At 43.9% G+C, this 27,576-nt stretch overlaps 1 protein-coding gene across 1 annotated transcript; it reads left to right on the top strand.

The window, feature by feature from the left end:
- Positions 1-865: 865 nt before the first annotated feature.
- On the top strand, positions 866-26,295 carry CETN3 (centrin 3). Its single transcript, XM_026649168.2, has 5 exons — positions 866-1,009; positions 7,656-7,791; positions 9,383-9,497; positions 13,242-13,433; positions 26,216-26,295. Exons 1-5 carry the CDS (start codon positions 993-995, stop codon positions 26,257-26,259), a joined length of 504 nt encoding a protein of 167 aa, XP_026504953.1. The 5' UTR covers positions 866-992; the 3' UTR covers positions 26,260-26,295.
- Positions 26,296-27,576: the final 1,281 nt, after the last annotated feature.

The following is a 27,576-nucleotide window of genomic DNA, read 5'->3' as shown; positions in this document are numbered from 1 at the left end:
TTTAAATATATACTTGGTACAAAAAATAAATGGCAAAGTGCTCAAAAATTGGCAAATAGCACAACTAACGCTAGCTGTGCAACCTTAATTCCTAACCCCTAGTATCATAATGCTTGTTACGTACAATTATTAATTACATGCTCACCTACTATATTTTCCCACATCGATCTTCAGCAGGGTTTTAACCCGGGACTTTTACTAGCAGTTGTCTTCCACGGGCCCCAGCCAGTAAAGGACAGTGAGAGCCGAATAGCGGCAGCGGATTCCGGTGGCTGGGGCAGTGACGCCAAGCTCCCAGCGCCAGGAGATGAGAGCACAGCCCTGCGTCCATCTCTGCCCGCGGCCCCCGGGCCGATGTCTCGGGGAGGGTGCGAGCCCTGACGGAGCAGTAGGGGCGGGGAAGCGCAGAGTTCAAACGGGGCCTAGACGGGCTCTATTCAGGCAGGGTCCTGAGCGCCGTCCAGCTCCACTGGGACCCGCCCACCTCAGCGTTCCTCCTCCTGACTGAAAAGCCTCCGCCTCTCCCAGCAGCCTCCTGAGCGTCACAGGCTGGCCCGTTGCAAACCCCGGGCAGGGGCGGCCCGACGCCAGCGGGAGGAAGGCGCCTCAAAGCTACATCCGGCATTCTCACCCACATTCCCACCGCTTTTGAAATTTAACCGCCGCTTCCCCAATGCAAAGCCTGAGCCGTGAGGCAGTCTGGGTAAAATCGGCAGCCGCACACGTCAACCAAACTATGTAGAAGGAGGGGAATCCCCTTTGGTTGACAAGCATTTCAACCAATAAGAGAGTATTTCAGGGAGGTGGGTGGGAGGAAGCTGTTGCTCAGCCACTTAGATTAGCGGTAGCAGGCAGCTTGGCTTTTTGTGCCTAGATTGTATCGCGTTTCCAAGGGGAAGCTGGAGCGGCGGTGGCGCCGTTACTGGTGCCGGTGACGGCAGGGGAAGCCCAGTGCGGTCTAGCCCGGTCAGGCCGGGGGTGGGGACGCGACCATGAGTTTGGCCTTGAGGTCGGTATGGATGGAGCGAGGCGCCGGGGTCTGAGCCTAGGCTGTGACCCCGCCGGGACCGAGCGCGCTTGCTGAGGCCGCTCCCCTCAAGGGCTACTACCCCAGTGGGCGGGCCCGGGGCAGAGAGGGTGGGGGCGGGGAGGAAGGGCTGGCGTTGTTCAGTGGCTGCGGCGACTCGGGGCCCCCGCCCAGCGCTGGGGCTTTGGAGGCACCTTGGGGCCCATGTATCCCAGCTAGGGTGACCAGATGTCCCGATTTATAGGGACAGTCCCGATTTTTGGGTCTTTTTCTTATATAGGCTCCTATTACCCCCCACCCCGTCCCGATTTTTCACATTTGCTGTCTGGTCACCCTAATCCCAGCTCTTTGCTTTGCCGCCAGTAGCTGCCTGCCACAACCTACCCTTGTGTCCGGGCCCTTCCCCTCCGGCGAGACATGGGTTTAGCGCTTTGCAGGACTCCTGCCAGTTCCAAGGCCCCGTGTCCTGCTGGATGCCGAGCGGAGGCGTGAGGCCGTGGGGAGCGTCTGGCACAGAGCATCGCAGCAGCCCCTCGGTGACCTACAGCCCTCCCGTACGCTGACTGTGTCCGCCCCCCGTCCCACCTGTGACGGCAGCCCACACCGAGCAATAGTCATTAAGATTAGCTAAAGTATTTAGCCGCTCAGGGTGATCCTTCCACAGGATCAGTGCGGATTCATTGGACAGATGGGGCCTTAACACTTTGGTTAATCTGTACAGACTATTATTTAGTAAGGGCTGTTGCCATATGTATGTACAAGACCCATAAAGTTCAGCTTTTTTGGTTCAGTTTTGCTTCAGAAACGTCATTGTTAAAACAGACATTTAGTTTTAAATAATCATAACTTTGCAATGACTTTCAATAAGTTTGTTTTGCTTGTGAGAGCAGCTAGGGCATCAAAAATAAATAAGATTTCAGAATCTAGTGTTCAGACATCTTTTCTGTTGCATTTCACATACTATCAATACAGTAAATAATGGTATACATGTGATTAGAGCTTTGTAAAGCATATATTTGGCCAAATCCTGCTTTTTGTCTGTATAAATCAATACATTAATGCACCTGGTTTTCAATTTTCAGATATACTGAGTATGTACTCAGTGCACCTGCAGAATGGGAGGGGAAGGTGGCTCTAGTAATTTATTATTTGCATTTCAGTATTGTACTAAGGCCCTTTTCAGGATCAAACTTCCATTTTGCTAAGTGTTAAACACTTGGGTAGACCCAGTACTGTCTCCAAAGAGCTTAATTTATTAAATTAATATCAAATTTATTTAAGATTTTAACAAATGTGACCTTCATTCCTATACCTGAAGAAGTGGGTGAAGTTGGAACAATTTCATAGATTCATAGATTCTAGGACTGGAAGGGACCTCGAGAGGTCATCGAGTCCAGTCCCCTGCCCGCATGGCAGGACCAAATACTGTCTAGACCATCCCTGATAGACATTTATCTAACCTACTCTTAAATATCTCCAGAGATGGAGATTCCACAACCTCCCTAGGCAATTTATTCCAGTGTTTAACCACCCTGACAGTTAGGAACTTTTTCCTAATGTCCAACCTAGACCTCCCTTGCTGCAGTTTAAGCCCATTGCTTCTTGTTCTAGCCTCAGAGGCTAAGGTGAACAAGTTTTCTCCCTCCTCCTTATGACACCCTTTTAGATACCTGAAAACTGCTATCATGTCCCCTCTCAGTCTTCTCTTTTCCAAACTAAACAAACCCAATTCTTTCAGCCTTCCTTCATAGGTCATGTTCTCAAGACCTTTAATCATTCTTGTTGCTCTTCTCTGGACCCTTTCCAATTTCTCCACATCTTTCTTGAAATGCGGTGCCCAGAACTGGACAACATACTCCAGCTGAGGCCTAACCAGAGCAGAGTAGAGCGGAAGAATGACTTCTCGTGTCTTGCTCACAACACACCTGTTAATACATCCCAGAATCACGTTTGCTTTTTTTGCAACAGCATCACACTGTTGACTCATATTTAGCTTGTGGTCCACTATAACCCCTAGCTTGTGGTCCACTATAACCCCTAGCTTGTGGTCCACTATAACCTTTCTCAAGGTTCATGGTTGATATTCCATCACTGACAAACTTTAAATCAAGTTTGGATCCCTAAAATGGATACTCCAGGAATTATTTTGTGAAAGTTTTATGGCTTGTGATAATACAAGATGTCGGACTAGATGATCATAGTGGTCCCTTTTGGTCTTTGATTAGAATCTATGAAGGGTGGATCTAAACTACTTTTCCAAGTCCCCATTCTATAGCTAACTGAGGGCTGTTTTAGCCCTTTCATAAAGTACAGAAGCTTAGAGGCTGGGATGCACAAAATTTCAATGGCTGGAGTGGTCCCCTATATAAACTCTTCACCAGCTAGTGCAAGCCTTAGTTTTTCTTGTATATACTTTGTTTGCACTGGTACAGCTACACCATGGGCTGGTTGCTGATGACAGAATCCCAAGTATAAATGCTTTGAGATAGCAACTTTTTGTGCTGTCATATGATGCCAAACCCAATGGGATTTTGGTGCATAATGGGCTCCTAGATGCTACTGCAATACATGTAATACATAATTATAATAGAAGAGGTCTAGGGTTTTGGTGAGAGTTCCCAGTATAAGGTCACCATGGAAGAAAGTATGGAGATGTTTGTGTGAGAAGCAAAGAGTTGTCTAAGCTGGTGTTACTGACAAAGTAAATAAGGCAAGGAAAGGTGAGGGCAAGCAATTTCTGATAGGGTACTCTGTCATCCATCAGACTTTTCTGCCCTTTTTCCGGGGGATGAAGAGAAGCAATTTCTGTAAGAGTATGCAGTAAACAAATACTCAGTAAACACCCATCACAGGCAACTGTCCCACCTACTCATTCAGTAACAGTCCTCTAGCACAAGGGTTCTCATACTGGGGGTCAGGACCCATTAGGAGGTCGTGTGGTTATTACATGGGGGGGTCTCAAGCTGTCAGACTCCACCCAAACCCTGCTTTGCATCCAGCATTTATAATGGTGTTAAATATATTAAAAAGTGTTTTTAATTTATAAGGGGGGGGGTCACACTCAGAGGCTTGCTATGTGAAAGGGGCACCAGTACAAAAGTTTGAGAACCACTGCTCTAGCATCATGTCAATAGCCCTCATTGAGCAGCCACCAATGCATGCACACGCCAACAGCAGCCAGTCCACATCCCAACACCAGCCAGTCCACACAGCGAACTCCCTCTGCAAAGAAACACCTCGCATGCAGCAACAACCTGAGTGAATACCCTCATCTGCAATCCAGCACTCTTATTGCAAGCTAACACCTTTATCCTGAACAAACACCTTCTAAATAAACACCCTCACCACATATCCATGTCTCCAATAACACCAACATGCCAATGAATGTGTGTATACACAGAGAATAACAATAGCTTGTAGCTTCAAGACTGCCAAAGCAAAAATCCCTGTGCACAACCTGACATTCCCATTCTAAACAGATATCCTCCAAGCAAATTTCCCTGGGGTCATCCATCAATATCTCCAAACTGTACTCAGTCCCCCTTAGCAAACAATCCTCTATATGCAAACAACACGTGCACCCCTTACCCTGAATCAACACCTCTTCCCTTTAACAAATATCCTTGTGAATGCACTATACAGTAATCACTAGGGATCTACACACTTCCATAATCCTTTAACATCCAAACAGCCTTACTACTGGGAATGAGTGACAGGGGATGGATCACTTGATGATTACCTGTTCTGTTCATTCCCTCTGGGGCACCTGGCACTGGCCACTGTTGGAAGACAGGATACTGGGCTAGATGGTCCTTTGGTCTGACCCAGTAGGGCTGTTCTTATGTACTCTAGCACACATATTCCCAGCATACAACAACCACTCCTTGCATATGCACCAGCTGACCCTTTATGCATATCTTGTGTGCACATGCTTCCAGTTCCACGCTGTTGACACTTCAGCCATCAGCCACTGTCATGTTCACAACATCCTCACAGCTCTCACTCCCTACATGCATGCCATACAATGTACTGTATCCATATTTTTCAAGAACTTCATCTTTTTTTCACATGCCAAGAGAAAGAGAGATGTACTTGCACAATATTTGCAAATATTTTCTTTAAAAATGTGCAGGGGAGCAGAAAAAGCCTTAATGTGTGTGTTTTAAAGGATTTTTTAAAAATAAATCTTTTGTACATGCTATTTATCTAAAAAGTACTCTATTAGAAATTTGAATTTATAGATACCACTAGCATTCTCACCCTCAACTTGCTAGTGCAAGGCCTTGTTTACAGTAGGGTATATTTCCTAAAATTTCCCACCATTGCTACTAGCACCATCATCTCAGCTCCATATGTGGTAGTGATTTTGGGAGAAGTCATAGGCAAAGCGCTGATAGCAGTCTGCTAAGCTGTCTAAACTTGTGCTCCCATCATTGCTACCTCTTAGGGAATGGAACAGAAGGTAGCAACAGTGGAAAATATTTAGGAACAATTTTCTAGTGTAAGCAAGGCTTGAAGGTTTTTGGCCATTAACGGTAGCTGTAGTGGCCAGAGGGTATATGCTGTTTGCAGCCTCCAAAATGTTCCAATCACTTCATTTTTAACCACATTTAGCAAATAAGCTTTCCTCAGGGTTAAATCATTTCAATTGACACTCCATCTCTCCACTTCAATTCATCTGTGTGTTGTTTCAGGAATCCTTTTATTTATGTTTCCTCTTTCCTGTGATTTTCATCATATAGTGGAAAGTTGGGGGTTACAACCAGAAGAGCTAAAAAGAGCTTTTGGGGGAAACGGGGGGGGGGGGGGAGTGAGGGGTCTGCACCCTTATTTGAGCAAATGGGCTGCCATTGATGTATTTGTAGTTCAGGCATCTTAGTTCCTGGCCTTCTCCCAGATATTTAGGTAGTAACTGTGGCTCATTTTTTTCTGCTTTGGCTGCCTTTGTCACTACAAGACTATGCTACTGTAATACACTCTACGTAGTGCTACATCTTGAGACCATTAAAAAGCTGAAGCTAATGCAGAATGGGTTTGATCTGCATATAGTTTTCCAGTTGCGCTTATGAAACATGCTCCATTTTCACTATCTGCTTGTTGCCATTCCAGCAGAGTTTAGGATTTTAAGTTTTAACCTGTAAATTGCTAAATTTATGCACTTCTTTGGAGCATTATTTGCTGTTTGGAGCATTGTAAAAGTGAAGTTTTATGGCAGTTTGTTTACTAATGAAATTGTAACCCAGAGTGTAGAGTAGGTATCTTTTATAAATATAAATGAATAAAAGAAATGGTTTGAGATCTTGTTACCTGAGAAACTGCCTCTCTGGCTGTGCGAAAACACATTTATGATCATGTGAGGCACCCCTGGTTTAAATGAAAGGGGCTACCAACAGGGCCTTTTCCACGAGGGGTATTCCGATCTGGAGTTCACTGTCCCACTTGGTTTGCCAGTTTTATCAGTATTCCAGACACTTAGTAAAACCTTCCTGGTTTATTTTTCTTGGGCATTTGGGGAGGATTTGAAATGAGGGATTTAGGGTGGTGAGATATGGAGTAATTATGATTATTATTGTGTTGGTGGGAAAAGTTATATGGAGTGTATGAGCAAATCATTAGATGTGTGGATTTTGAGACTGTATGTATTAATTACTGTTAGAGCGCCTAGAGCAGAGGTGGACAAACTATGGCTCATGGGCCACATCTGGCCCACGGGACCCTCCTGCCCAGCCCTTGAGTTCCCAGCCGGAGAAGCTAGCCCCGACCCCTCCCCTGGTGTCCCCCCTCCCCCATAGCCTCAGCTCGCCATGCCACTAGCGCTCTGGGTGGTGGGGCTGCGAGCTCCTGCCAGGCAGCGCAGCTGCAAGAGCCGCCGGCCTGCTCCAGTGCTTTAGACTGCGCGGCGGCGAGGCTGGCTCCGGCCAGGCGGTGGGGCTGCCAGTCCTGGTGCTCTGAGTGGCATGGTAAGGGGGCAGGGAGCGGGGGAGAGGGGGGGGGGTTGGATAAGGGGTAGGGGGTCCCGGGGGGCAGTCAGGGAGCAGGGGGCAATTGGATAGGCATGGGAGTCCCGGGGGGGGGCTGTCAGGGGGAAGAGGTGTGGATAGGGGTCGGAGCAGTCGGGACAGGAAGCAGGGGGGGTTGGATAGGAGGGAGAGTCGCGGGGGGGGGGGGGGGGGGGGGGGGGGGGGCCCGGGGGGGAGCAGTCAGGGGACAAGGAGCAGGATGGGTTGGATGAGTCAGGGGTTCTGAGGGGGGCAGTCATGGGGCAGTAAGTGGGATAGGGGGCAGGGGCCAGGCTGTTTAGGGAGGCACAGCCTTCCCTACCTGGCCCTCCATACAGTTTTAGAACCCTGATGTGGCCCTCAGACCAAAAAGTTTACCCACTCCTGGCCTAGAGGTATGTCCTAGATACAATATTACAAGTCTGTATAAATAAATAATCCTTGCTGTGCCTCTTTGGGTTTGGGCAAGTCACTTGAGCCTCTCTTCCTCATTTTTCTTCTTGTGCAAAATCGGTAGAATATCTACCTACCTCCCAGGTATGTTGTTGTATTGTTTACATTTGTAAAGTGCTTTGAAAATGTTAAGCTCATTGTAAATAATAGTAGGATTTATTTTTTTTAACTTGTAGGAATGATCTTGCGGTAGACAAAACCAAAAGGAAAAAAAGAAGAGAACTGACTGAAGAACAGAAGCAAGAAATTAAAGATGCTTTTGAGTTGTTTGACACAGACAAAGATAAAGCAATAGATTATCATGAATTAAAGGTAACTTTTGTTTTGTTTTTCACTTAACTTTTGATTGGCTATATTTCTAAAAGAGCTCAGCCCATATTTAGACAGGTAAATAAATTGGCCTTATTTTCAGGAGTGCTCAGCATCAAAGAGCTCCTGCATTGGTGAAGGAGTGGTTATATTTCAAAAGCAGCAGAATTTTGAGTCAGAGTCCCAAATATTCACGCACAAAAAACACCCATATGAGTGGTATAGTAACATCTGCATTCTGGGTACCAGGGGTCTGAGCTCCAACCATCTCACTGACAAATGAAGCACTAAGGGTGGAAGAGTTGAGGTTTCCCCCTCAGCAGGGACTATAGCAGTACAGTTGCAGATCTGGGTTCTCCAGCTTGAGTAGAACAGGAAGTGGGAGAGGCTATTGAAAAGCAGCCTGATTTCCATAATCACACAATAAATTGAAAGCTTTGGCTGTGTTGTGGAAATCCATTGATTTTGAGGAACTTGTATACATGAAAGATTCAAATTAAATTTATTAAACTATGGGCTAGGGACCAGGATTTACTAACTGATACCTCTTAACAGGGAACCTGTTGACCCATGGGACTCAAATTTGGTGTTCCAAACTTACGTAAGGGTCTTTGGAATCTTTCTCTGTTCCCCGGCTTGCTGCAGGCCTCCATCCTGATGGTCATCACTACAACCAGGAGAGGCTTGGAGTTGCAGCCTCTGCCAACCAGTCCCCCTTGCTGGAGATAGGGCTGATATATGGAGCTTGGTACACATCTGTATGAATCAGTATTCTCTTGATACTGCATCATGTTTTCTGGAGGGCAGTGCTTCTCTTATTATGTAACTAGTAGCGCTTTTCTGGGAGGAGATAGCTAGCTAGCCCTTGTACAGTGGCTTTGTGAATGCAATGCTAGAAGGAATAAAAGAGGGTTATTTACTTTGCGACTCCTGTTCTTTGAATGTCTTACCTCTGTAGAGCCATGCTAACTCCCTCCAACCATTTGTTTCAAAACTCAGCTACTTTAGGTCTTCTGAAGGTGGTGGAGAACTGGAGACTGTTGGTGGGGTGTGTGTGTGGATGTTTTATACCTTTGGCCAGTATAGTTAGGACTCAAGGGAAATACTTGCATCCCCATCTGTCATTATTGTATAAAAGGTTCAATAGCTGTATGATTAGGTATGTGGCTCCTACACTGTGGTTCTCAAGATGAGACAGTTGGAGAACAGAGGCATATAAGACAGAGTAACTCCCTTTCCTGTATAACCCTTATCTGCAGTGGAATTTGCATGTGTATATAGTGGGAATGGATTTGACAAGTGTGATTTAGAGTGAATGCTTGCTCACTAGAGGTATTTGGCACATTTTATAAAATCTTGGAAAGCATGACATTTTACATGTCTTGACTTCACTTTGTGGCCTTTTTATAAGTACTACTTTTGAGAATTCTTTGTAACCAAAGATGGTTTATTTTTGATTGTATGTATTAAAGTGTTCCTTTCTCCAATTACCAACATTTTATCTTGGATAATAAGTACTAACTTACATAAAAAGAGAAGTCTGATTTATATTTTGAAAGTGTTATATTGTTGTACTTCTGTTTTATTCCAAAAGGTGGCAATGAGAGCTTTGGGTTTTGATGTAAAAAAAGCTGATGTGCTAAAAATACTTAAAGATTATGATAGAGATGCAACAGGCAAAATCACCTTTGAAGATTTTAATGAAGTTGGTACGTATATGATTTTAAGTACACATTGAAAGTTTTGTTTACCTCTGCTGATGCCTGATTGCATACTTCTGGTTCCAAATGAGATGTGTGGTTGATCGGTCAGTTTGTAACTCTGGTGTTCAATACTGTCATTGCAGTTGATTCAAGATGGGTGGGAAGAGGTCTTATTGGAAGATGTTCAGTTTAATAGACTTTGACCCTAGGTCCCCCATCTACTAAAAGGAAATGTTAAAGAAACACTTTATTGCTAGCGCACACATGCTCTCTCTCTCTCCCCTCCCCGCTATGGTTTTGGGGCTTTTTGCATTTTTCTTAACTTAGCTAAATTGATTCACACCTCCCTACTCTTTGTACTGCATCTACATATAAGAAGTGATTTTTCTGGAGGAAGTACTCTTTGTCTGACTGACAGGTGCTGCTTCTGGTGAGATGGAATTTCTCTTTTCTTATGTATGTGCTTTCCTGTTTTTCCCCCTCTTATCCCTTATGTTCAACCAATTTCTATTCTTCTGTCCCTATTCCTGCTTTGAGTGGCCATGAGGCAGCTCAGCTGGACAGAACCACTTAGAGCATAGGAAGGTGATACTCTTGTCTGAACTCATCTCTAAACTTTGAGTCAATTTCAGCTCTGGTGAAAATCACTTGGCTCTTTCTCCTTAACTGGTATGGGATACTTCATCTAGCTGAATGAACTGGACTGAATGGAGGAATGTGAGATACAGGAATTTACAGCACAGTAAAATTAGTTGAGCCACATTTTGTTTTCTTTGATGTAAATTAGAAGGGAAGAAATACACCTTAATCATCTTCACCACTATACCACAAGTTGTTTACTAGTTTAAACATAGGAATGAACCACAAAAAACAAAATGAACAAACTATTATATATTTGTTTTGGTTTATAAAACCAAAACCTCTTTGAAATTTACATATATTTTGTATATTCAGTCTTTTAGGATAATATGTTTCAATTAGTTATTTGGAGTGCTCTTTGGATAAGTAAATCTAAATTTGTCATGGTCAAAGGACAACTAAGATGATTCAAATAATGTAATGCCTCTATACATACATGATTATTTTAAAGCTAAATCAATACACTCAAATTTTGCAGTAGAGCCACAATAAATTTCTGAGCTTAGATCTAATTTTTTCCTGTCAAGTTCACTAAACCAGACAGTTCATTCCCTCTACAAACAATAGCAAGTTCTAAATGGTTCTGTAAACCCCAGCAGGGGTGAAGTATTTATAATGGCTTGTTGAAAGTCATAAATAGCAAGTCCTGTAATACAAGACTTAGCAGGTACAAAGAGTGTGAAGATATTGGTTGGTTCCAGAAATGGGTGAAGCAATTACTAGCAAAATATTTTGACACGACAGATTATGTTGTCTTGCTTTTCTCTGCTATAGGACTGACAAATGGATGTGATAAAAAGAATAATCAAGATTGATTAAGCCTTCCTGGATTAGTGTCTTGCCTTATATAGTAAAAGCCTCCTCAATGCCCTGGGAAGTCGGGGCTTTTTTCATAGATTACAAAGCCATAAGGGACCATTGTGATCATCTAGTCTGACCTCATGTATAACACAGACCATAGGACTTCCCTGACTTTATTCCTGTTTGAACAAGAGCATATCTTTTAGAAAAACATCCAATCTTGATTTAAAAATTTCCAGTGATGGAGAATCTACCCTAACCTTTGGTAACTTGTTAAATGGTTAATTACTCTCACTGTTTTATTCTTGTTGCAGTTTGTATCATAGCTCTCTTTTTTTAGATACCCATGTTTTTTAGTGCCCAACTGCTTCTCTCTCAGTATCAAGAGGATTCCACAAAATTTAGAAGCAACACAATCACATCTATACAACCTGCATAGTAGAGCTTTTCCCCCAGAGCACCAATTTGACTGGTGCTGTGGGAAAGGTCTACATATCAAAAGCACAAATGAGGTTAAACTGCTCTTCAACCTCCAGGGTAAATGGACATGCCACAAAGAGAGAGAGATACAGGGAAAATAGAAGGAGATAAGATAAACAAGTAAATAAAGAAATGAGGCATAAGCATATTGAACTGAACTAGAAAAATGCAGGAGTGAAAGTGTAAAGTGCTATTAAAAAGTATATGTCCAGTGACTCTCCACCCTCAACTTTTATATTTCTATTTATATTGTCTTCCTGAGTTTACAACTCTTCTTCACTTCCTGAATATTTATAAGCATATAAATAAGAAAATCACTGTGGATCATTCTTGTCTATCTAAGCTAGGTATTTATACCATGCTCCTCATGTTGGTGTCTGAACACCTTCTTAATTGCTGAATTTTTCTTGAACTGTTGATACTTCTAGGTCAGGGGCTTCCTCTAGTCCAGAGGTTCTCAAACTGTGGGTCAGGACCCCAAAGTGGGTCCCAACCCCATTTTCATGGGGTCACCAGGGCTGACTTAGACTTGCTGGGGCCCAGGGGTGAAGCCCAAGTCCTGCTGTCCAGGGCCAAAGCCCAAGGGCTTCAGCCCTTGGCGGCAGGGCTCAGGTTACAGGCCCTGCCTCCTGGAGCAGTGGGGCTCTGGATTTGGCCCCCCCATGTGGGACAGTGGGGCTTGAGCGGGCTCCAGCATCAGTTCCACTCCTCCCCCCAGGGTCATGTAGTAATTTTTGTTGTCAGAAGGGGGTCATGGTGCAATGAAGTTTGAGAACCCCTGCTGTAGTCTATAAAATATGTCCTGAAAATGTAGGTATTGGGAAGTGACAATGATTAAGCCACTTTTGCTAGAAAAAGTAGAAAGAAAGGCAGATTCAGAGTGGTTCCCTTAAGCATCCTTTCTAAGGCCTGGTCTACACTAGGACTTTAATTCGGATTTAGCTGCGTTAATCCGAATTAACCCTTCACCCGTCCACACTACAGAGCCAGTTAATTCGAATTAAAGGGCACTTAAAATCGATTTCTGTACTCCACCTCGACGAGCGGAGTAACGCCTAAATCGATTTTGTTAATTCGAATTAGGGTTAGTGTGGCCGCACACCACCGAATTACTGTGTTTAAGTTAATGGGGTAGTGTGGCCGCACACCACCGAATTAATGTGGTTAAAAACCGAATTAAGGTGCTTAGTGTGGCCGCGCACAATCGAATTTATACAACCTGTTTCCCAAATTCGAATTATCTAAATTCGGATTAATCCTGTAGTGTAGACATACCCTAAGAATGTACCATGTCAGTTGCTGTCAAATCTGAAGTGCACAGTGCTGAAGAGACTTGGCTTAAGTTTCCTCTTCCAGACCGATCCTTTTTTTGCTTTGGAATAATGCTGCACTAACCATGCAGTGCCCCAACTGGTGCCTTTGATTTTAATACAGCAAACATTTAACATCATAATCAGACATTTTGTCTTCACAGGAGACAGTGTTTGAAGACAGCCTTCCTTTCTGGCCCAATCCTAAAATTTAGTGTTGACACTAAAACTGAATGGAAGATGTGAAACAAAGATGAGTCTGGGGTATTCAACAGATCTTAACTTAGGAATTGTTCAACAGCCCCAACACTGTTATAACTAACTAGAAATACCAATGTTTAAGCCTTTAATAGTCAATTAAAAATGCCTGATGGAAAGCTAAGAGAAATCTGAACAGGTGAAATAGTTTTAGAAACCAGAAGCTTAGGAAAAAAGGATTAACTTCACTTAGAAAGTAGAGCTGGGACACTGTGAAATTGCCATTTTTGAAATAAATGGTATCTTATTTTCCCTACATTAGTGACAGACTGGATATTGGACAGAGATCCACAAGAAGAGATACTCAAAGCATTCAAATTATTTGATGATGATGACTCAGGTAAAATAAGCTTGAGAAACCTGCGCCGTGTTGCTAGAGAACTGGGTGAAAATATGTCTGATGAAGAACTACGGGCTATGATTGAAGAATTTGATAAAGATGGAGATGGAGAAAGTAAGTGTTGAACTGAACAAAACAAAACTCGTCTTGCCTTGTTATTTTTGTCCCAATCTTGACTTAAAATGTGGTTCTGGTCTGAGAAGTGACTGTAAAATGGTCAGTGTTAAATTCTTTGTTTGTCTTTTAATGACTTTCAGAACAAATTTGCTCAGTTGACAAAATAAGAGATTGATTAGTATTATTTATTTAATCATTTCTAACTCTGCGAACACATCTTGGGACCTGAAAGTTAAGTTGGGTTCTTTCTTGTTTGAACACGATCACCGGTAACTCCAGTACAACTGGGATATACTAGAGGTCTAGTTAAGGTGCAGTTGAAGCTGGAAGTAATTGAGTCAAACATGGAACTTCATTATGTCACTTCTAGAATTGAACTACACTTCAGTCATTTCCACACAAATCAAGAAATACTTAACTGAATTATTGAATATGGTGAAATTGATAAATCCCAAAGGAAAATCACAAAGGATGTCCCTGAAAAGGCCATCCATAGGAGTAATTGTTACATCTATTAGCAACTGCCACTAGTTAGTGAAGGACTGTTAGTTAAGTATCTCAGGCCTAAACAGGCCATACGTGAACACATCACATGGCTACCACTGGTAGGGAACAAGTGATGATGGTAGTTAGTTTTCTTCATCAGTTAGAATGCTTGGTACTCTAATCAGATACTTTCCTTTGGGAATATCTTCATCTTTAAATGGGGTGACTGTAATAATAAAAAAAAAGTCCTGTGAGTTCCTTCAAGTTTAAGTGAATTTGGTACTCAAAAATTGCTACATTAATAGTGTTGTAGGCTGAAATCCTCAAATTATCCTCAGAATAGGTACAGCACACACAGCTGTAGGTGCAAGCGCCTCCTTCCTCCCTTCCCTCAACCTCTCCCTGCCCCAGCATCTTCACAGTTGACCTCAGTGCTCTTTTGAAAAGAGGATTTCTAAGGTTGAGAGAGTAGTTCAGTCTGCAAGCATATTAAGTCCTTGGCCTCTTTGCTGAAGTTGCCAACAAGGGTGCCAGTTGTGATGGTAACTTTTGTTATGTGGACACCTTGTAAGTAGGAATTGAATAGAGACCACCAATTTATTCTGCAAAGATTACTGAGTTGTAACTACTTTGGGTCACTGCTGACATTTCTGTATTCAAAATGATGACCTAGCAGTGAAAGTCTCCATTTCCTATTATCCACTGAACCATTCATTCTTCTCATTAGATATTCAAGTACAGGAATGTATGTGGGAGATTGACAGCATAATATTTATCTAGGACATTGTTTATCTGTAAGGTTTTGTGTTTCTTCCAGTTCCCTAAAGCAAACTGATGCTGTTTCTTACACTTAAAGATTCATTCTAAAAAAAATAAATCAGTGAATCGTTGTTCTGTTTAGCTCCAAACATCTGGGCTGTGTAACAAAATCTTTTCTTCTTTACTACAACTCTCCCTGCTGAAAAAATATCTAAAACTGACTATTATTATCATTTTTAAAATATACTATAACTATAGAAATAACACCTCTTGTGTGTTAACACCCTTCTTATGTGAAAATGGTATTGTTTTGTGCTAGAACAAATGTCCACTGACAACCAGTGCTAGTTAGTCCCCTTTCCCTTCCATTAGCGGAGGCTACCCAAATCTACTGGTTCTGTCCTTGGAGAGCAGAAATGGCAGTTGAAGTACAGCTCCAGAGCATCATTCTCTCCTCTCTAACAGCTTCTCTGCTGGAGCTTCATGAGATTAGGTTTCTATGGTATTTTGGGACCATGAGTGGAACAGCATATAAAATCCATGACTTCCAGCTACACTAAATCACAACTTAATAGTGCTTGAAGCAGCATTCAGTCTCCTGTAGCCTCTCAGTGGCTTCTACTGCACAAACACTTTTAATAGCAATGTGCTGAGCATGAGCTCCAGCAGAGAAGTAAAGGAGAAAATTCTCCATACATTTGCCTCTGCATCTGCTTCAGCCCCAGGAAAAGGGTCTATAACTTTAGCCACGTTGCTCAGGGCTGAAGCCCTTGGGCTTGGGCCCGGTACCCCAGCAAATCTAAGCCAGCCCTGATGACCCCATTAAAATGGGGTCGCAACCCACTTTGGGGTCTCAGCCCGTAGTTTGAGTACCGCTGCCCTACACCCTAGTGGCCGAGCTGCATGGATACACTTTGATATCAGGCAATGAGGTAGAATTTGGTAAGCCTGAAAAGAAGCCTAATCCTAGCTATCTGATGATCTACTGCAGGGGTGGGGAACCTTTTTTCTATCAGGGGCCATTGATTCACAGAAAAAAATCAATCGTGGGCCACACACAGCCCCACGGGGTATGAAGGGGTGGCGCGGAGGCTTGGGGCTTCCCCTAGGGTTGCCAGCTTTCTAATGCACAAAACTGAACACCCTTACCCTGTCCCCTGCCCCTTCCCCGAGGTCCGGTCCCTTCTCTGACGCCCGCCCTCCACTCACTCCAGTCCCCCTCCCTCCCTCAGTTGCTTGCTCGCCCCCACCCTCACTCACTTTCACTTGGCTGGGAGGGGGGGGGGAATGAGGGCTCCACCTGGGGGTGCAGGCTTCAGGATGGGGCCAGAAATGAGGGGTTCAGGGTGCGGGTGCCAGAGGGGGTGTGGGCTGTGGGGTGGGGCCGGGGATGAGGAGTTTGGGGTACAGGAGAGGGCTCCAGGCTGGGGCAGAGGGCTGGGTTGCAGGAGGGAGTGTGGGCTCTGGGAGGGAGTTCTGACCTGCGGCAGGAGGTTCAAGGTGCAGGGTCTGGGAGGGAGTTTGGGTGCGGGAGAGGGTTCCAACCTGGGGCAGGGAGTTTGGGGTGCGGGCTCCGGCCTGGAGGTCCTTACCTCAGGCAGCTCCCAGTCGGTGGTGTAGCAGGGCTAAGGCAGGTTCCCTGGCTTCGCACTGCTCTCAGAAGCAACTGCCACATCTGGCCCCCTTGGCGGAGACGTGGCCAGGTGGCTGTGCGCGGTGCACTTCCCCCCCCCAGCTCCCATTGGCCAAGGTTCCCGGCCAATGGGAGCTGCAGAGTTGGGGGCGGGGGCAGCACATGGAGCTTTCCTGATCACCCCTGCACCTAAGGGTCAGACATGCCGGCCACTTCCGGGAAGCTGCGCAAAGCCGACCAGACTTCTAACGGCCTGGCAACCCTAGCTCCCCCACAGCAGGGTGAGCCGGCGCTCGCGGCTCCAGGCCTGGGTGGGGGAACCAAGGCTCGGGCTTCCAGCCCATGGCGCAGAGACTTGCCATGGGCCAGATTAAATTAAGCAGCGGGCTGGATGCTTAATTTCCCCACCCCTGATCTATGGTTCTGTTACTAAAAATCATGACTGTGATGTACGACCTGTCTAGGACAAAGGGTTCCAAGCTGGAACTCTGCTGGGAGGCAAGAGTGACGTACTGGAAAACTGGCCTATTAAAATTGTAATCTATCCATTACATGGTGACATGCAGCAAAACACAGGTTATGTTTTTCAGTAACTTTTCACACATTTCAGTGGCTTATTGGCAGCTTTGTAGCTTGATGGGTAAGCATATGGCACAAGAAATATAATGCTGTACCTGTATGAGCTAGTTCTTGTTGTCTGAGGGATTTTGTAGATATATTCTGGGTATGGTATTTTTCGCTCTCCAAAATAATAAAAATGCATTGGAACAGCAGTACACTAGTAGCACAATTTGAGACTCAATTGGTATTTTGACCTGAGCTCTCAGATGTTGAGAGCTCCTGAAGAGGCAGTGTACTTCCCATGTGGGAGATCTTTACATTATGCTGCAGTGACCTTTTGGTCAAATGCAGGATAAATATTGCTGGGCTGTGAAGGGAGACCAGGCCGCCTTGATTGGCAATCTCAGCCTGATGATTGTTTTGGAAAAGGTTTAATTCAATAACATGAGTTCTTTTGGAGTTTTGTAAACATGTAGGGGAAAATGTGTCTTAATTTCTTTATAGACACTTTTAGGGTTGGATAACACAAAATGTTTAAAAAACAAACTTAACATTTGCTATGGTGACTCAGTGCGAAGTGCTTTTGACACGTTCAAAGAGATTTAGTTAGTAAATTAAAATAAACTAATTCTCTAAATATAGTATTAAATGGCTTATATTTTCCATGATTATGTTCAAAACAAATCTCTAGTCTTATCAGTATTCAACGCAATGTCACAATTACTACTAGATAGAACCTAATTTTTAGTAAAGATGGGGAAAATCCAAAAGCAAGTAATAGAAAAACAGGGTTTTTGCAATATTAAGGAATATTGTCTTACCCAAGCAAACACCTGTTCTAGGTACTCTGACATCTTGTCTCCTTTGAGACATATCAATGGATTTGCATTTTTATGTTCTAGTTCTGTGCAACTAATTTCAGGTGGCTTACATAGCAAGTGTTATGATGCAATGGTAGCCTAAAGCCTATATCTCTCCGCTCTATTTATATGACTTGGATTGCCGTAATATCGGAGCACCTACTACAATATTTTAAAATTAAAAATAAAAATGGATCTTTCTTGCTTCCTGTAAGAGGAATAGCTTGATTAAGTTATAGGGACTGGTGTGCGAGTGGGAGTGTTGTATATCTGTGTGTACGGAAAAATTAGAGAGAAAGCTAAGCAGAAATCAGCTAAATAAGCCCGTTTTCTGTTTGAAGCTGTTTTAATGAAGATGAAGGCCTGATCTACTCTACAGAATTGGGTCAGTGCAAGGCAGCTTACGTTGACCTAACTCAGTAAGCGCCTACACTAAAATGTTCCTCCTGCCAATGTAACTCACCTGCTACGCCGACTTAACTCCACCACTGTGAGAGTCATAACGCTTAGGTCAACGTAGTTGGGTCGACGCAGTGTCAGTGTAGACATCGTGTTATTTATGTTGACATTAGTGGCCTCCAGGAGATGTCCCACAATGCCCTATGGTGACTGTTCTGGTCACCATTTTGAACTCTGCTGCCCAGTGGCCAGGTATACAGGTGTACACCTCTCCTCTCTAAAGTCCTGTGAATTTTTGAAATTCCATGTTTGCTTGGTGTGGAGAGCTCACTTAGCGACTGCCTAGCTGACCATGCAGGCTCCATGCTGCAGACATGATCCTGCCTGGAATACACAGGAGTGACGGATCTCCTGGATCTGTGAGGAGAAGAGGCTGTGCAGGCACATCTCCGATCCAGCTGTAGAAACATCGATATCTACGAGCAGATTGCTCGGGGATTGTGGGGAGTAGGGCTACAAGAGGGGCCCACAGCAGTGCAGTGTGAAAGACAAGGAGCAGCAGCAGGCGTACCAGAAGGCAAAGGAGTCTAACAGTCACTTTAGTGCAGAGCTGCAGACATGCCGCTTTTACAAAGAGCTGCCATCCTCAGACCCCACAACCATCCCCAAGAGCCCCGTGGATACTTTGGAGGAGCTGGAGTTACAGGTCCCTGGAGTGAACAGTGAGGAGGAGGAATATGGGAGACAAACGACCGAGGGATCCAGTGGTTCAGCAAGCCAGGATGTTTTTTGACTCCAGAGCAGTTGAGCGAGTCCCTGCAGTCCAGCATGGGTGAGCCTGATGCAGGGGAAGTAATCACTGATAAGTTTGCAGTTTGCTTTAATATTGTAGTGACATATCTGTTCATTTACTCTTTTTTAATCATGCTAGTAGAGATAGTTAAATATCCAATAGAGGTAGAGTTGCTATCTGCTTCTCATTCCCCTGTACAGTTAGGCAGAGGGAGCCCTGCAGAACAGTTTGTTAATGTGCACCAGGATGTCCCGTGAATCTTCCATAGAGATCTTGAGGAAACTTTCTTGAAAGTAGTCTGCAATCCTCTGCTGCAGGTTTCTGGGGAGGGCTGCCTTATTTCTTCTGCTGTGGTAGGACATTCTCCCATGCCACTCAGTAGTTACTTCAGCAGGCACTGTTGCAACGCACAGGGTAACAACATATAGCCCAAGTCTGCAGCTGGAAGTGTGCAAGAACTGTTCCCTTTCAGCCTCTCCAGAGTGAGATATCTCATCTGAAATCACCACCCCCTGTGGAAAATGGTGCCAGTATTCAGTTCAACTGTCCTATCTGCATGTCTATGAGCTACCTCCCCCTTATTGTCTGAACTCCACACGCATCCCCTCCCCGGTCTGTACTCACCGTGGCTGGGACTCCTGACGTGCTCTGTGAATCCCCAGGAGGAGTGAGAATGTAGTGCTTGCAACTTGTGTGGATCGAAGGTAGTGAGTTCATTATATCAAGTTTCCATTTATTTTGTGAATATACTCACAATAGAACCTCTGCACATTGCTGCTGGAAATGTGGCCTTGAGGGTCTCTCCATCCACACCAGCGGAGCAACTCAGCCAGATAAGGAGAAGGAAGAGGACATAGGATGACATGTTCCAAGAGATCCTGCAAACCTCTGGTGCTTCAGATACTCAGCACAGGTCTTGAAGGATCGCCCTAGCGGACGGAGTGGACAAGGATATTACTATACACACAGCACTCATTACAAGGTTCATATTGGGGTGCAAAAAACAATGCCAGATCACGCTACAGCAACACGCATTACTGTGTCTCACTATTGAAATGGTCTTTCAAAGCTTCCCTGAACGATATAGCTCCCCGTTGAGCTCTTCTTATAGCTGACAGCTGTTCCACCTTCACCCCAGTGGAAACTTTTCCTTCTTTGCTTCACAGATATTATGAAGCACACAGCAGGCAGCTATAACCATTGGGATATTTTTTTCACTGAGGTCTAATCTCATGAGTAGACTGTGCCAACAGCCTTTCAAATGGCCAAAGGCACATTCAGCTGTCATTCTGCACCTGCTGAGCCTGTAGTTGAAGTGCTCCTTGCTGGTATCGAGGTGGTCGGTTTACGGCTTCATGGGCCACGGCAGAAAGGGGTAGACTGGGTTTCTAAGGATCAGCATGGTAATCCTCTGGTCTGGAAAGAAAGTCTCTGCTTGCAGCTTTCTGAACAGGCCGTGTTCTTAAAGATGCAAGTGTCATGCGCCTTCCCTGACCATCCCACACTGATGTCAGTACAACGTCCCCGGTGATCTACCACCGCTTGCAGTACCACGGAAAAGTAGCCCTTTATGTTGATGTACTCTGTGGCAATGTGGTCTGGTGCCAAAATAGGGGCTGCAGTTCTGGAACCCCATTGCTGCAAAACCATCCACTCTGTCCTGCACATTGCTCAGAATCACAGTCCTTCACAGCAGGACACAGTTAATGGCCCTACACGCTTGCATCACAGCAACCCCCACGGTGGATTTCCCAACTCCAAATTGATTGCTGCTGATCAGTCGGGAATCTGCCATTGCAAGTTTCCATGCAGAGATCGCCACTCACTTCTCCACTGTCAGTGCAGCTCTTATCTTATTTTGGTGTCACTGTGCTGGAGAGCTGAGGTGAGCTCTGCACACAAATCCAGGAATGTGGCCTTGTGCATCATCCTATACCTACATAACATTGTGATCTCACCCATCAGTGCTTGTATCTCGGGCCCAGAACTGGCATCCAACCATCTGCAGCTGCTCTGTGAATACCAACAACAACCTTGAATTGTTTCTTTTTATGTCCCACAGCAAGCTAGCCTCCAAAGAATGGGGTCACGGTCCCTGTGGCTCCTCTGATGGCTCTGCAAATACTGCAGGATCAGGTGCCCTGTGCTCGCAACGCTCATCACAATCGTGCAGAGCTGTGCAGGATCCATGCTTTTCACACAGAGAGTGGACGTGCGGGTTTGTGGGACTTTTGAAAAGAGGCATGGAACATTATGGGATGCAGACAAAATTATGGGATGGAGAAAATGGCATCATGAGACATTGAAACCATGTTTCCCATCACCCCGGTGCAACTCATTTACCCCCATGAGACATTGCAAACCCTTCCCAAAACACCCTGTGTTAGGTGGTAGCAAGTTGCACAGTGGGATAGCTAGCTATGGTGCACATCTGCATCGATGCAGGCGCTAGTAGTGAGGACGTGCATCACTGACACACGGAGCATAGCGTGGACACGCAAATGCGATTTAATTACAGTGGTGGCTGTATGTTGTTGTAACTTAAGTTGACTTAATTTTGTAGTGCATACTTGCCTGTAGCCCCTTTAGTCTGGTTCCAAATGATGGGCACAATTAAAGGCACACAAGTAGACTTTCTCCTTCACAATAGTGAAGATGCAATTAAATTTCTATGACAGATGGTGAATAAAGCTTTGTGAACATAGTTACTGATGCTGTCCCTATGTGTTTATACAGTGTTTAGTGCAGTGGGGTCCAATCCTGATTGGAACCAATATGGTCTGACAGAAAACAAATGAGTAATACTACTGTCTCTGACATTACCACTTTTCATCTTCTAATTCTTAATGTTTCTGCTAGACATTTGAAGTACATGCAAATTATTCTGTTATATTTTAGGAATGTGGGCAGAATTTGCAGGCCACTTTGGTAACTTGCTAAGTGTGAAGGGCTACACCCAATGTCTTTTTCTGAGAACAAAATTGATTGATTAAAGTCAAATTCTGATCCCTGAATTTACATTCCATGTGGCTTGGTAAAAAGCTACTGTGGACTCTCAGTGGATCTCAAAACTAACTGTGTAATGCAGGGGTGGGCAAACTACAGGGTGCAGGCCGGATCTGGCCTGCGAGCCGTTTTAAGCTGGCCCGTGAGCTGCACAACGTGGCTTGACCCCGCTCTGGCCAGGGCGCTGGGTTGGGGGCCGCACCATGTGGCTCCCGGAAGCCGCGGCACGGCCCCGCTACGGCTCCTATGCACTCCAATGGGAGCTGCAGGGGCAGTGCCTGCAGATGGGGCAGCGTGCAGAGCCACCTGGCCGCGCCTCTGCATAGGAGCCGGAGAAGGGACATGCCATTGCTTCCGGGAGCCACTTGAGGTAAGCAGCACTTGGAGCCTGCACCCCCTGAGCCTCTCCCCATGCCCCAACCCCCTGCCCCAGCCCTGATCCCCCTCCCGCTCTCCAAACCCCTTGATCCCAGCCCGGAGCACCCTCCTGGACCCAAACCTCTCATCCCCAGCCCCACCCCAGAACCCGTACCCCCAGCCAGAACCTGCACCCCTGCCCCAGCCCTGATCCCCATCCCACCCTCTGAACCACTCGGTCCCAGCCCATAGCATCCTCCTACTCAAACTCCTCAGCCCCACCCCCACCCTCACCCCAGAGCCCGCACTCCCTCCCACACCCTCACCCCAATTTTGTGAGCATTCATGGCCCACCATACAATTTCTATTCCCCGATGTTGCATATGGGCCAAAAAATTTGCTCACCCCTATGTAAAGCAATAACATGTATGCTGGTACAATATGTCTCTCTTCTCCACATCCCCATGCTTACCTAGAGAAGTGAAAAAGGCATTAATACAGTTTCTGAGTAATTTTTTCCTGCAGTTTACTTACTTTAATTTGTAGCAGCATCTCCCTTCTCTCCCTCCCCCCCCTCCCCCCCAATATTTAAAATGTTACTTATACGTTTCCTAAAGTCAGTTTGTAATTTCAGTAGGACAAAATACTGTGAGACATGATGCACATTGATATTTGTTTATCATATGTCTACTAGTAAACCTGAAGCATATCCATATTTTAAAAACATGGGTATCCATGTTTTACTGCTTTACATTTAATACATTACTACATAGCTTGGAAAATAAGCTTTTGTGCTTTCGTGCATGACACAGCAGCTGATTTTACATGATATACACCAAATATTGAACTGTAACTGACTATATGCTGCTGTTATAATAGAGACCAAGTGGACTGGCATGCATCCTCTCTTTTGGTTTCTTAAATCAGTCTTTCTGCTTTTCGCTATGTCCTTCAGCCTCCACCTCTTCTAGAAACCAACAAACTTTATCTTGTACTCTTTTATACCCTATATATTGTATACATCTACTCCAGTAATGTATTCCATATGTGTGTTATCTTTAATATTAAATGTTTTGGTCTGTGTTGCCTATTTATTCCTAGTTTCTAATTGGTGGGATTATCCTTTAGTTCTTGAACACTTTATCAACATATAAACTTTCTTTTAACCTTAATCCTAGTTATAATTTTGACCATCTCTGTTAGAATGTAATAGTAAATGATGACCTAAGACAAAACTACATTAAAAATGGATTTAATGTTGAGAGTAAATATCAGTAAGTTAAGGGTAGGAGGGAATAACAGGGTTTAAAAGAAATCCAAACACGTTGATCTGTGGAAATGCAGTTAGGTCATCCATTCAACCTTAACTGTGTCCTGTAGCATGTGATTATGAGTCAGACATTTCAGTGTTTTGGTCCCAGATTATATTGTTATTTTTTTCCTTTATCTTGTCATGACGGGTTAAAATTAAGATCTTTTGGGTGCTTTAACTATGCATACCCACTGCTTAACATGTTTGGCTTTCATTTACTTGTAAATTTAACTCTGGCGTTTGCAATGCTTAGTTGGGGATATTAAGTACAACATCCCTCTAACTTTCACTCTTAAGGTAATGACATGAACTCTTAACTTCAATTGTTTTTTTCTTTTTGGTCTTGGAATTTTCTTGGTTTTTAAAACTTCCAAATAGAACAAGTTTTGCATAAACACTAAGCAAGCAACCCAGAGAGAATGCTTCCATGCAATATTTATTAGATTTGAATATATGTAATATCAGCCTTCAATAACTTGTGTGCAGATTAGCTTTAGAGGAAGTATAGTGATTGGTGGAGTTACCTCTGATGTCAAAATGGCTCTTCAAGAATTACTTCGGCTCTAGGTCTGAACCTTTATGTAACAAAGAGGTTCTCAAACTGTGGGTCCGGACCCCAAAGTGGGGGCGGGAGCCGGGGGTGGGAGTCCAGACTGAGACAGGAGTCCAGTCTGAAAAGAAATATAACTGGAACTCTAAATCACAGAAACTTTGCAGCCTGTCTAAAATAACATTTAGGGTAAGAAATTATATTTTGTAACCTGCTTCTTAAGTATATTGAGCTTAGCTTGCGTATTTTGTTTTATGTGCTCAGTAATCTGCTTTGTTCTGTCTCTCTTATATTCACTTAAAATTCACTTTTTGTGGTTAATAAAATTATTTCTTGTCTATAATATAACCCCGTTTGGACAATTCACAATGGGGGGGGGGGAGGGAGAGGCTGTGCATACCTTCCTCCACATTGAGGGAGGAGGCAGATTTCATAATATACCTTTGGGTCTGAACTCCAAGGGAGGTGGACACATCAGTGCGGAGGCAAGTCCCTTAAGCTGAGCCTTTCCAGAACTGATCTCAGTGTCTGTTTCGTTCTGCAGTTGGGTGTGGCCCTGCCTGTGTGTGTGCTGGAGGAGGTTTAATAGCTTGGCTCAGCAAGACAGGTAAAAAGGGTCCCCAGGCAGGCTCAGTGGTATCTCAGCACATCAGGTGATGTCCTAAGCAGGGCAACCCGGCATAGTGGCATAGTAGGCAGGATAGTTTGCACAGTTTATTGCCCTGAAACACTGGTGGTGATTTTAAGTGAGTTTTAAGTGTGGTGACCAGAGAACAGACAAAGTGGTTACTGGTTTGTTATTTTCTGTTTGCTTATTTCGGGGAAGGGAAGTAGAGGCAGAAAAGCAGCAAAATGAGTGAAAGTGAAGCTACCAAAAAGTTGGAGCGCTACAGATTGCAAGTAGAAGAAAGCAAAAAATGCATAAGAGATACAGTTAGAATTAAAACAGATGGAAATTGATGAGCAAAAGGCTGCACATCAGAGAGCCCTGGAACTGAGGTAGCTATAGGCTGATAAAGAAATGGAGGCAGATTTCATAATATAACTTTGGGTCTGCACTCCAAGGGAGGTGGACACATCAGTGCGGAGGCAAGTCCCTTAAGCTGAGCCTTCCCAGAACTGATCTCAGTGTCTGTTTCGTTCTGCAATTGGGTGTGGCCCTGCCTGTGTGTGTGCTGGAGGAGGCTTAATAGCTTGGCTCAGCAAGACAGGTAAAAAGGGTGCCCAGATGGGCATAACAGGCAGGTTCAGCGGTATCTTAGCACATCAGGTGGCATCCTAAGGGGGGCAGCCTGTCACAGTTATTATTCCATTATTAAAATTATTCGGGGCAAGGGAAACACTGCAACAGAAGCTAAATTTCTTAAGGATCCAGTTTAATTTTAACTCAAACTAATTAACAAATTTACTTGTAAATTCATTGTAAGTACTATAATTTTGGGGAATATAGTGTATTTTTTATACATAACAAAGTAGTTGAATCCCTGCTTTAAAGGCAAACTGAAATTCAGCCATAATAACCATGAAGAGACACTAACACCTCCACAATGAAAGGTTTTTTCCCAGTGATGAAATGTTGAATACATTTAACATTTCCTTATAACTTCTCTGTTGTTTCTGTATAAGAGTGATCAGAACTGTGCACAGTATTCCATATTGGACTTTTACAGTTTCTTTAATAGCTTATCTTTTTTAATTACTTTTTATAATAGGTAAATAGAACTATTGCTATGGCAAGATAATATTGTTGTGCACTGAGCTTCTGGCTTCAGTGACTTCTATAGTAATGCCTAAATACTGAACTTCTGGCTTACGTTTTTAAAAATTGTGAAAACAGTGTTGTGAATACATTTTGTTTAATGAAGAATCTTAACTTATTATAAATTGGAAGCAAAAAATCCAGACCTGTGTTTATTAACTTCAATTTGCATTGGATCAGTGTCTAAGAATACAAAAGGGAAGCTTTAAAATAAAATGTGCAACATATACATAAAATATTTTTCTGTCATTATCATAGACCACTACTGTGTTTGTCTAACTACCTTCTGTTTCTCTTACCACAGTCAATCAGGAGGAGTTCATTGCTATTATGACTGGAGACGTTTAAAGTTACAAGAAAATGAACTCAACAACTAACAACAACAAAAAAGGGAGGATTATTGGCTGTTAACATTGCAATTGCCATCTTATGGTTCTGTTTATTTCTGTAGCTGGACCCATGCAAAAAAATTATTTTCCTCAAAGGACCAAAAGAAACATACGTTTTATGTACTGATACTTCAGTAATTTGTAACATTAATTTTTGGAGTAAACAGTGTTAAGTTTTTGAAATGTTTGAGTGTTCATTTGTAAAATAGCTTTGTATGAGATTTCTAAATTAAATCATATTATAAAAATCTTTTGAAGTTTACTTTGTTAGCAGTAGCTGTGGCCTTAGTTTTGATATATAAAGTTTTGACAAACTTCCATTTTTAATAAAATGTTCTTTTATTATTGGTATTTGAAAGTCTTGTTGTTTTTGTGTTTAATCCTAAACTAAATTGTACTGTAACTTAAATTATTAGTCTTAAATATGCTTTATTTTTCAAAAGTAATAGTGGATTCTTTTGTTGGGTATTTATAGTTGTACCTCCGTTGTGTGTCATGACTTATTAAATGAGCAAGCATTCTTCAGTTACATAGATGAATTCTACTGGTTTTGCATCACCCACATTACCATCACACAGAAAAACAGGGTAACATGGGGATAGCAGAATCGGGGGACTCCCACACAGAGCCCCTGACATGGGGGAAAGGGGAGCCACCTGGAGCTACTGGCATGGAGGGGGAAGGGGACATAGAGCTCCCAGCATGTGGCAGAGGAGGAAATGAGGGATACACAGAGTCCCAAGCATGAGGGATGGGGTGAGGGAAGTTGCATGGAGTGCCTGAAATAGAGGAGGATGGGAGGGTGACACACAGGGGACTTGTGATAGTGCAAAGTGAAGGGATGCAAGGAGCTCCTAGTGTGGGAAGTGGGCTTGGCCTACAGAAGCTACAAAGTGTATGACCCCCCTAGTTATTATTTTTATTACTGTTGCACCTATGAACCCTGGTCATTGACCTGGACCCCATTGTGCTAGGTACAAAAAGATGCTCCCTGCTCCAAAGAGCTTACAATGTAAGAATAAGAGAAGAGACAACAGCTAGATGCTGATAGATGGGGAAGTGCAAAAGAAGAAATGATACAGTGGTATCATGACACTTTGGTACCTGTTTTGTTTCAATATCTCAGGGCCTGTTCTTGGTGCTTTCATTCCAGCACCACAAGTGTTTGTTACTTGCCATCATTTAAGTGCTTCCCTACCTGTCAATTCTTTAAAGCTTTTCTCTCTGCCTTGGTGTTGCTGGTTCATTTTCTGCTGGTTTTTCTTGGTGCTCAGGC

This window comes from Terrapene carolina, unplaced genomic scaffold (assembly GCF_002925995.2).
Source record: "Terrapene carolina triunguis isolate 2854851 unplaced genomic scaffold, T_m_triunguis-2.0 Scaffold69, whole genome shotgun sequence".
Lineage (NCBI taxonomy): Eukaryota > Metazoa > Chordata > Testudines > Emydidae > Terrapene > Terrapene triunguis.
Note: the sequence above shows the minus strand (reverse complement) of the source record. Positions and strands in the feature narration are given on the sequence as shown.

Coding starts and splice junctions, on each gene's coding strand:
- CETN3 (XM_026649168.2), top strand. Junction 7,792..9,382: donor TAGATTATCATGAATTAAAG/GTAACTTTTGTT, acceptor TTATTCCAAAAG/GTGGCAATGAGAGCTTTGGG. Junction 9,498..13,241: donor TGAAGATTTTAATGAAGTTG/GTACGTATATGA, acceptor TCCCTACATTAG/TGACAGACTGGATATTGGAC.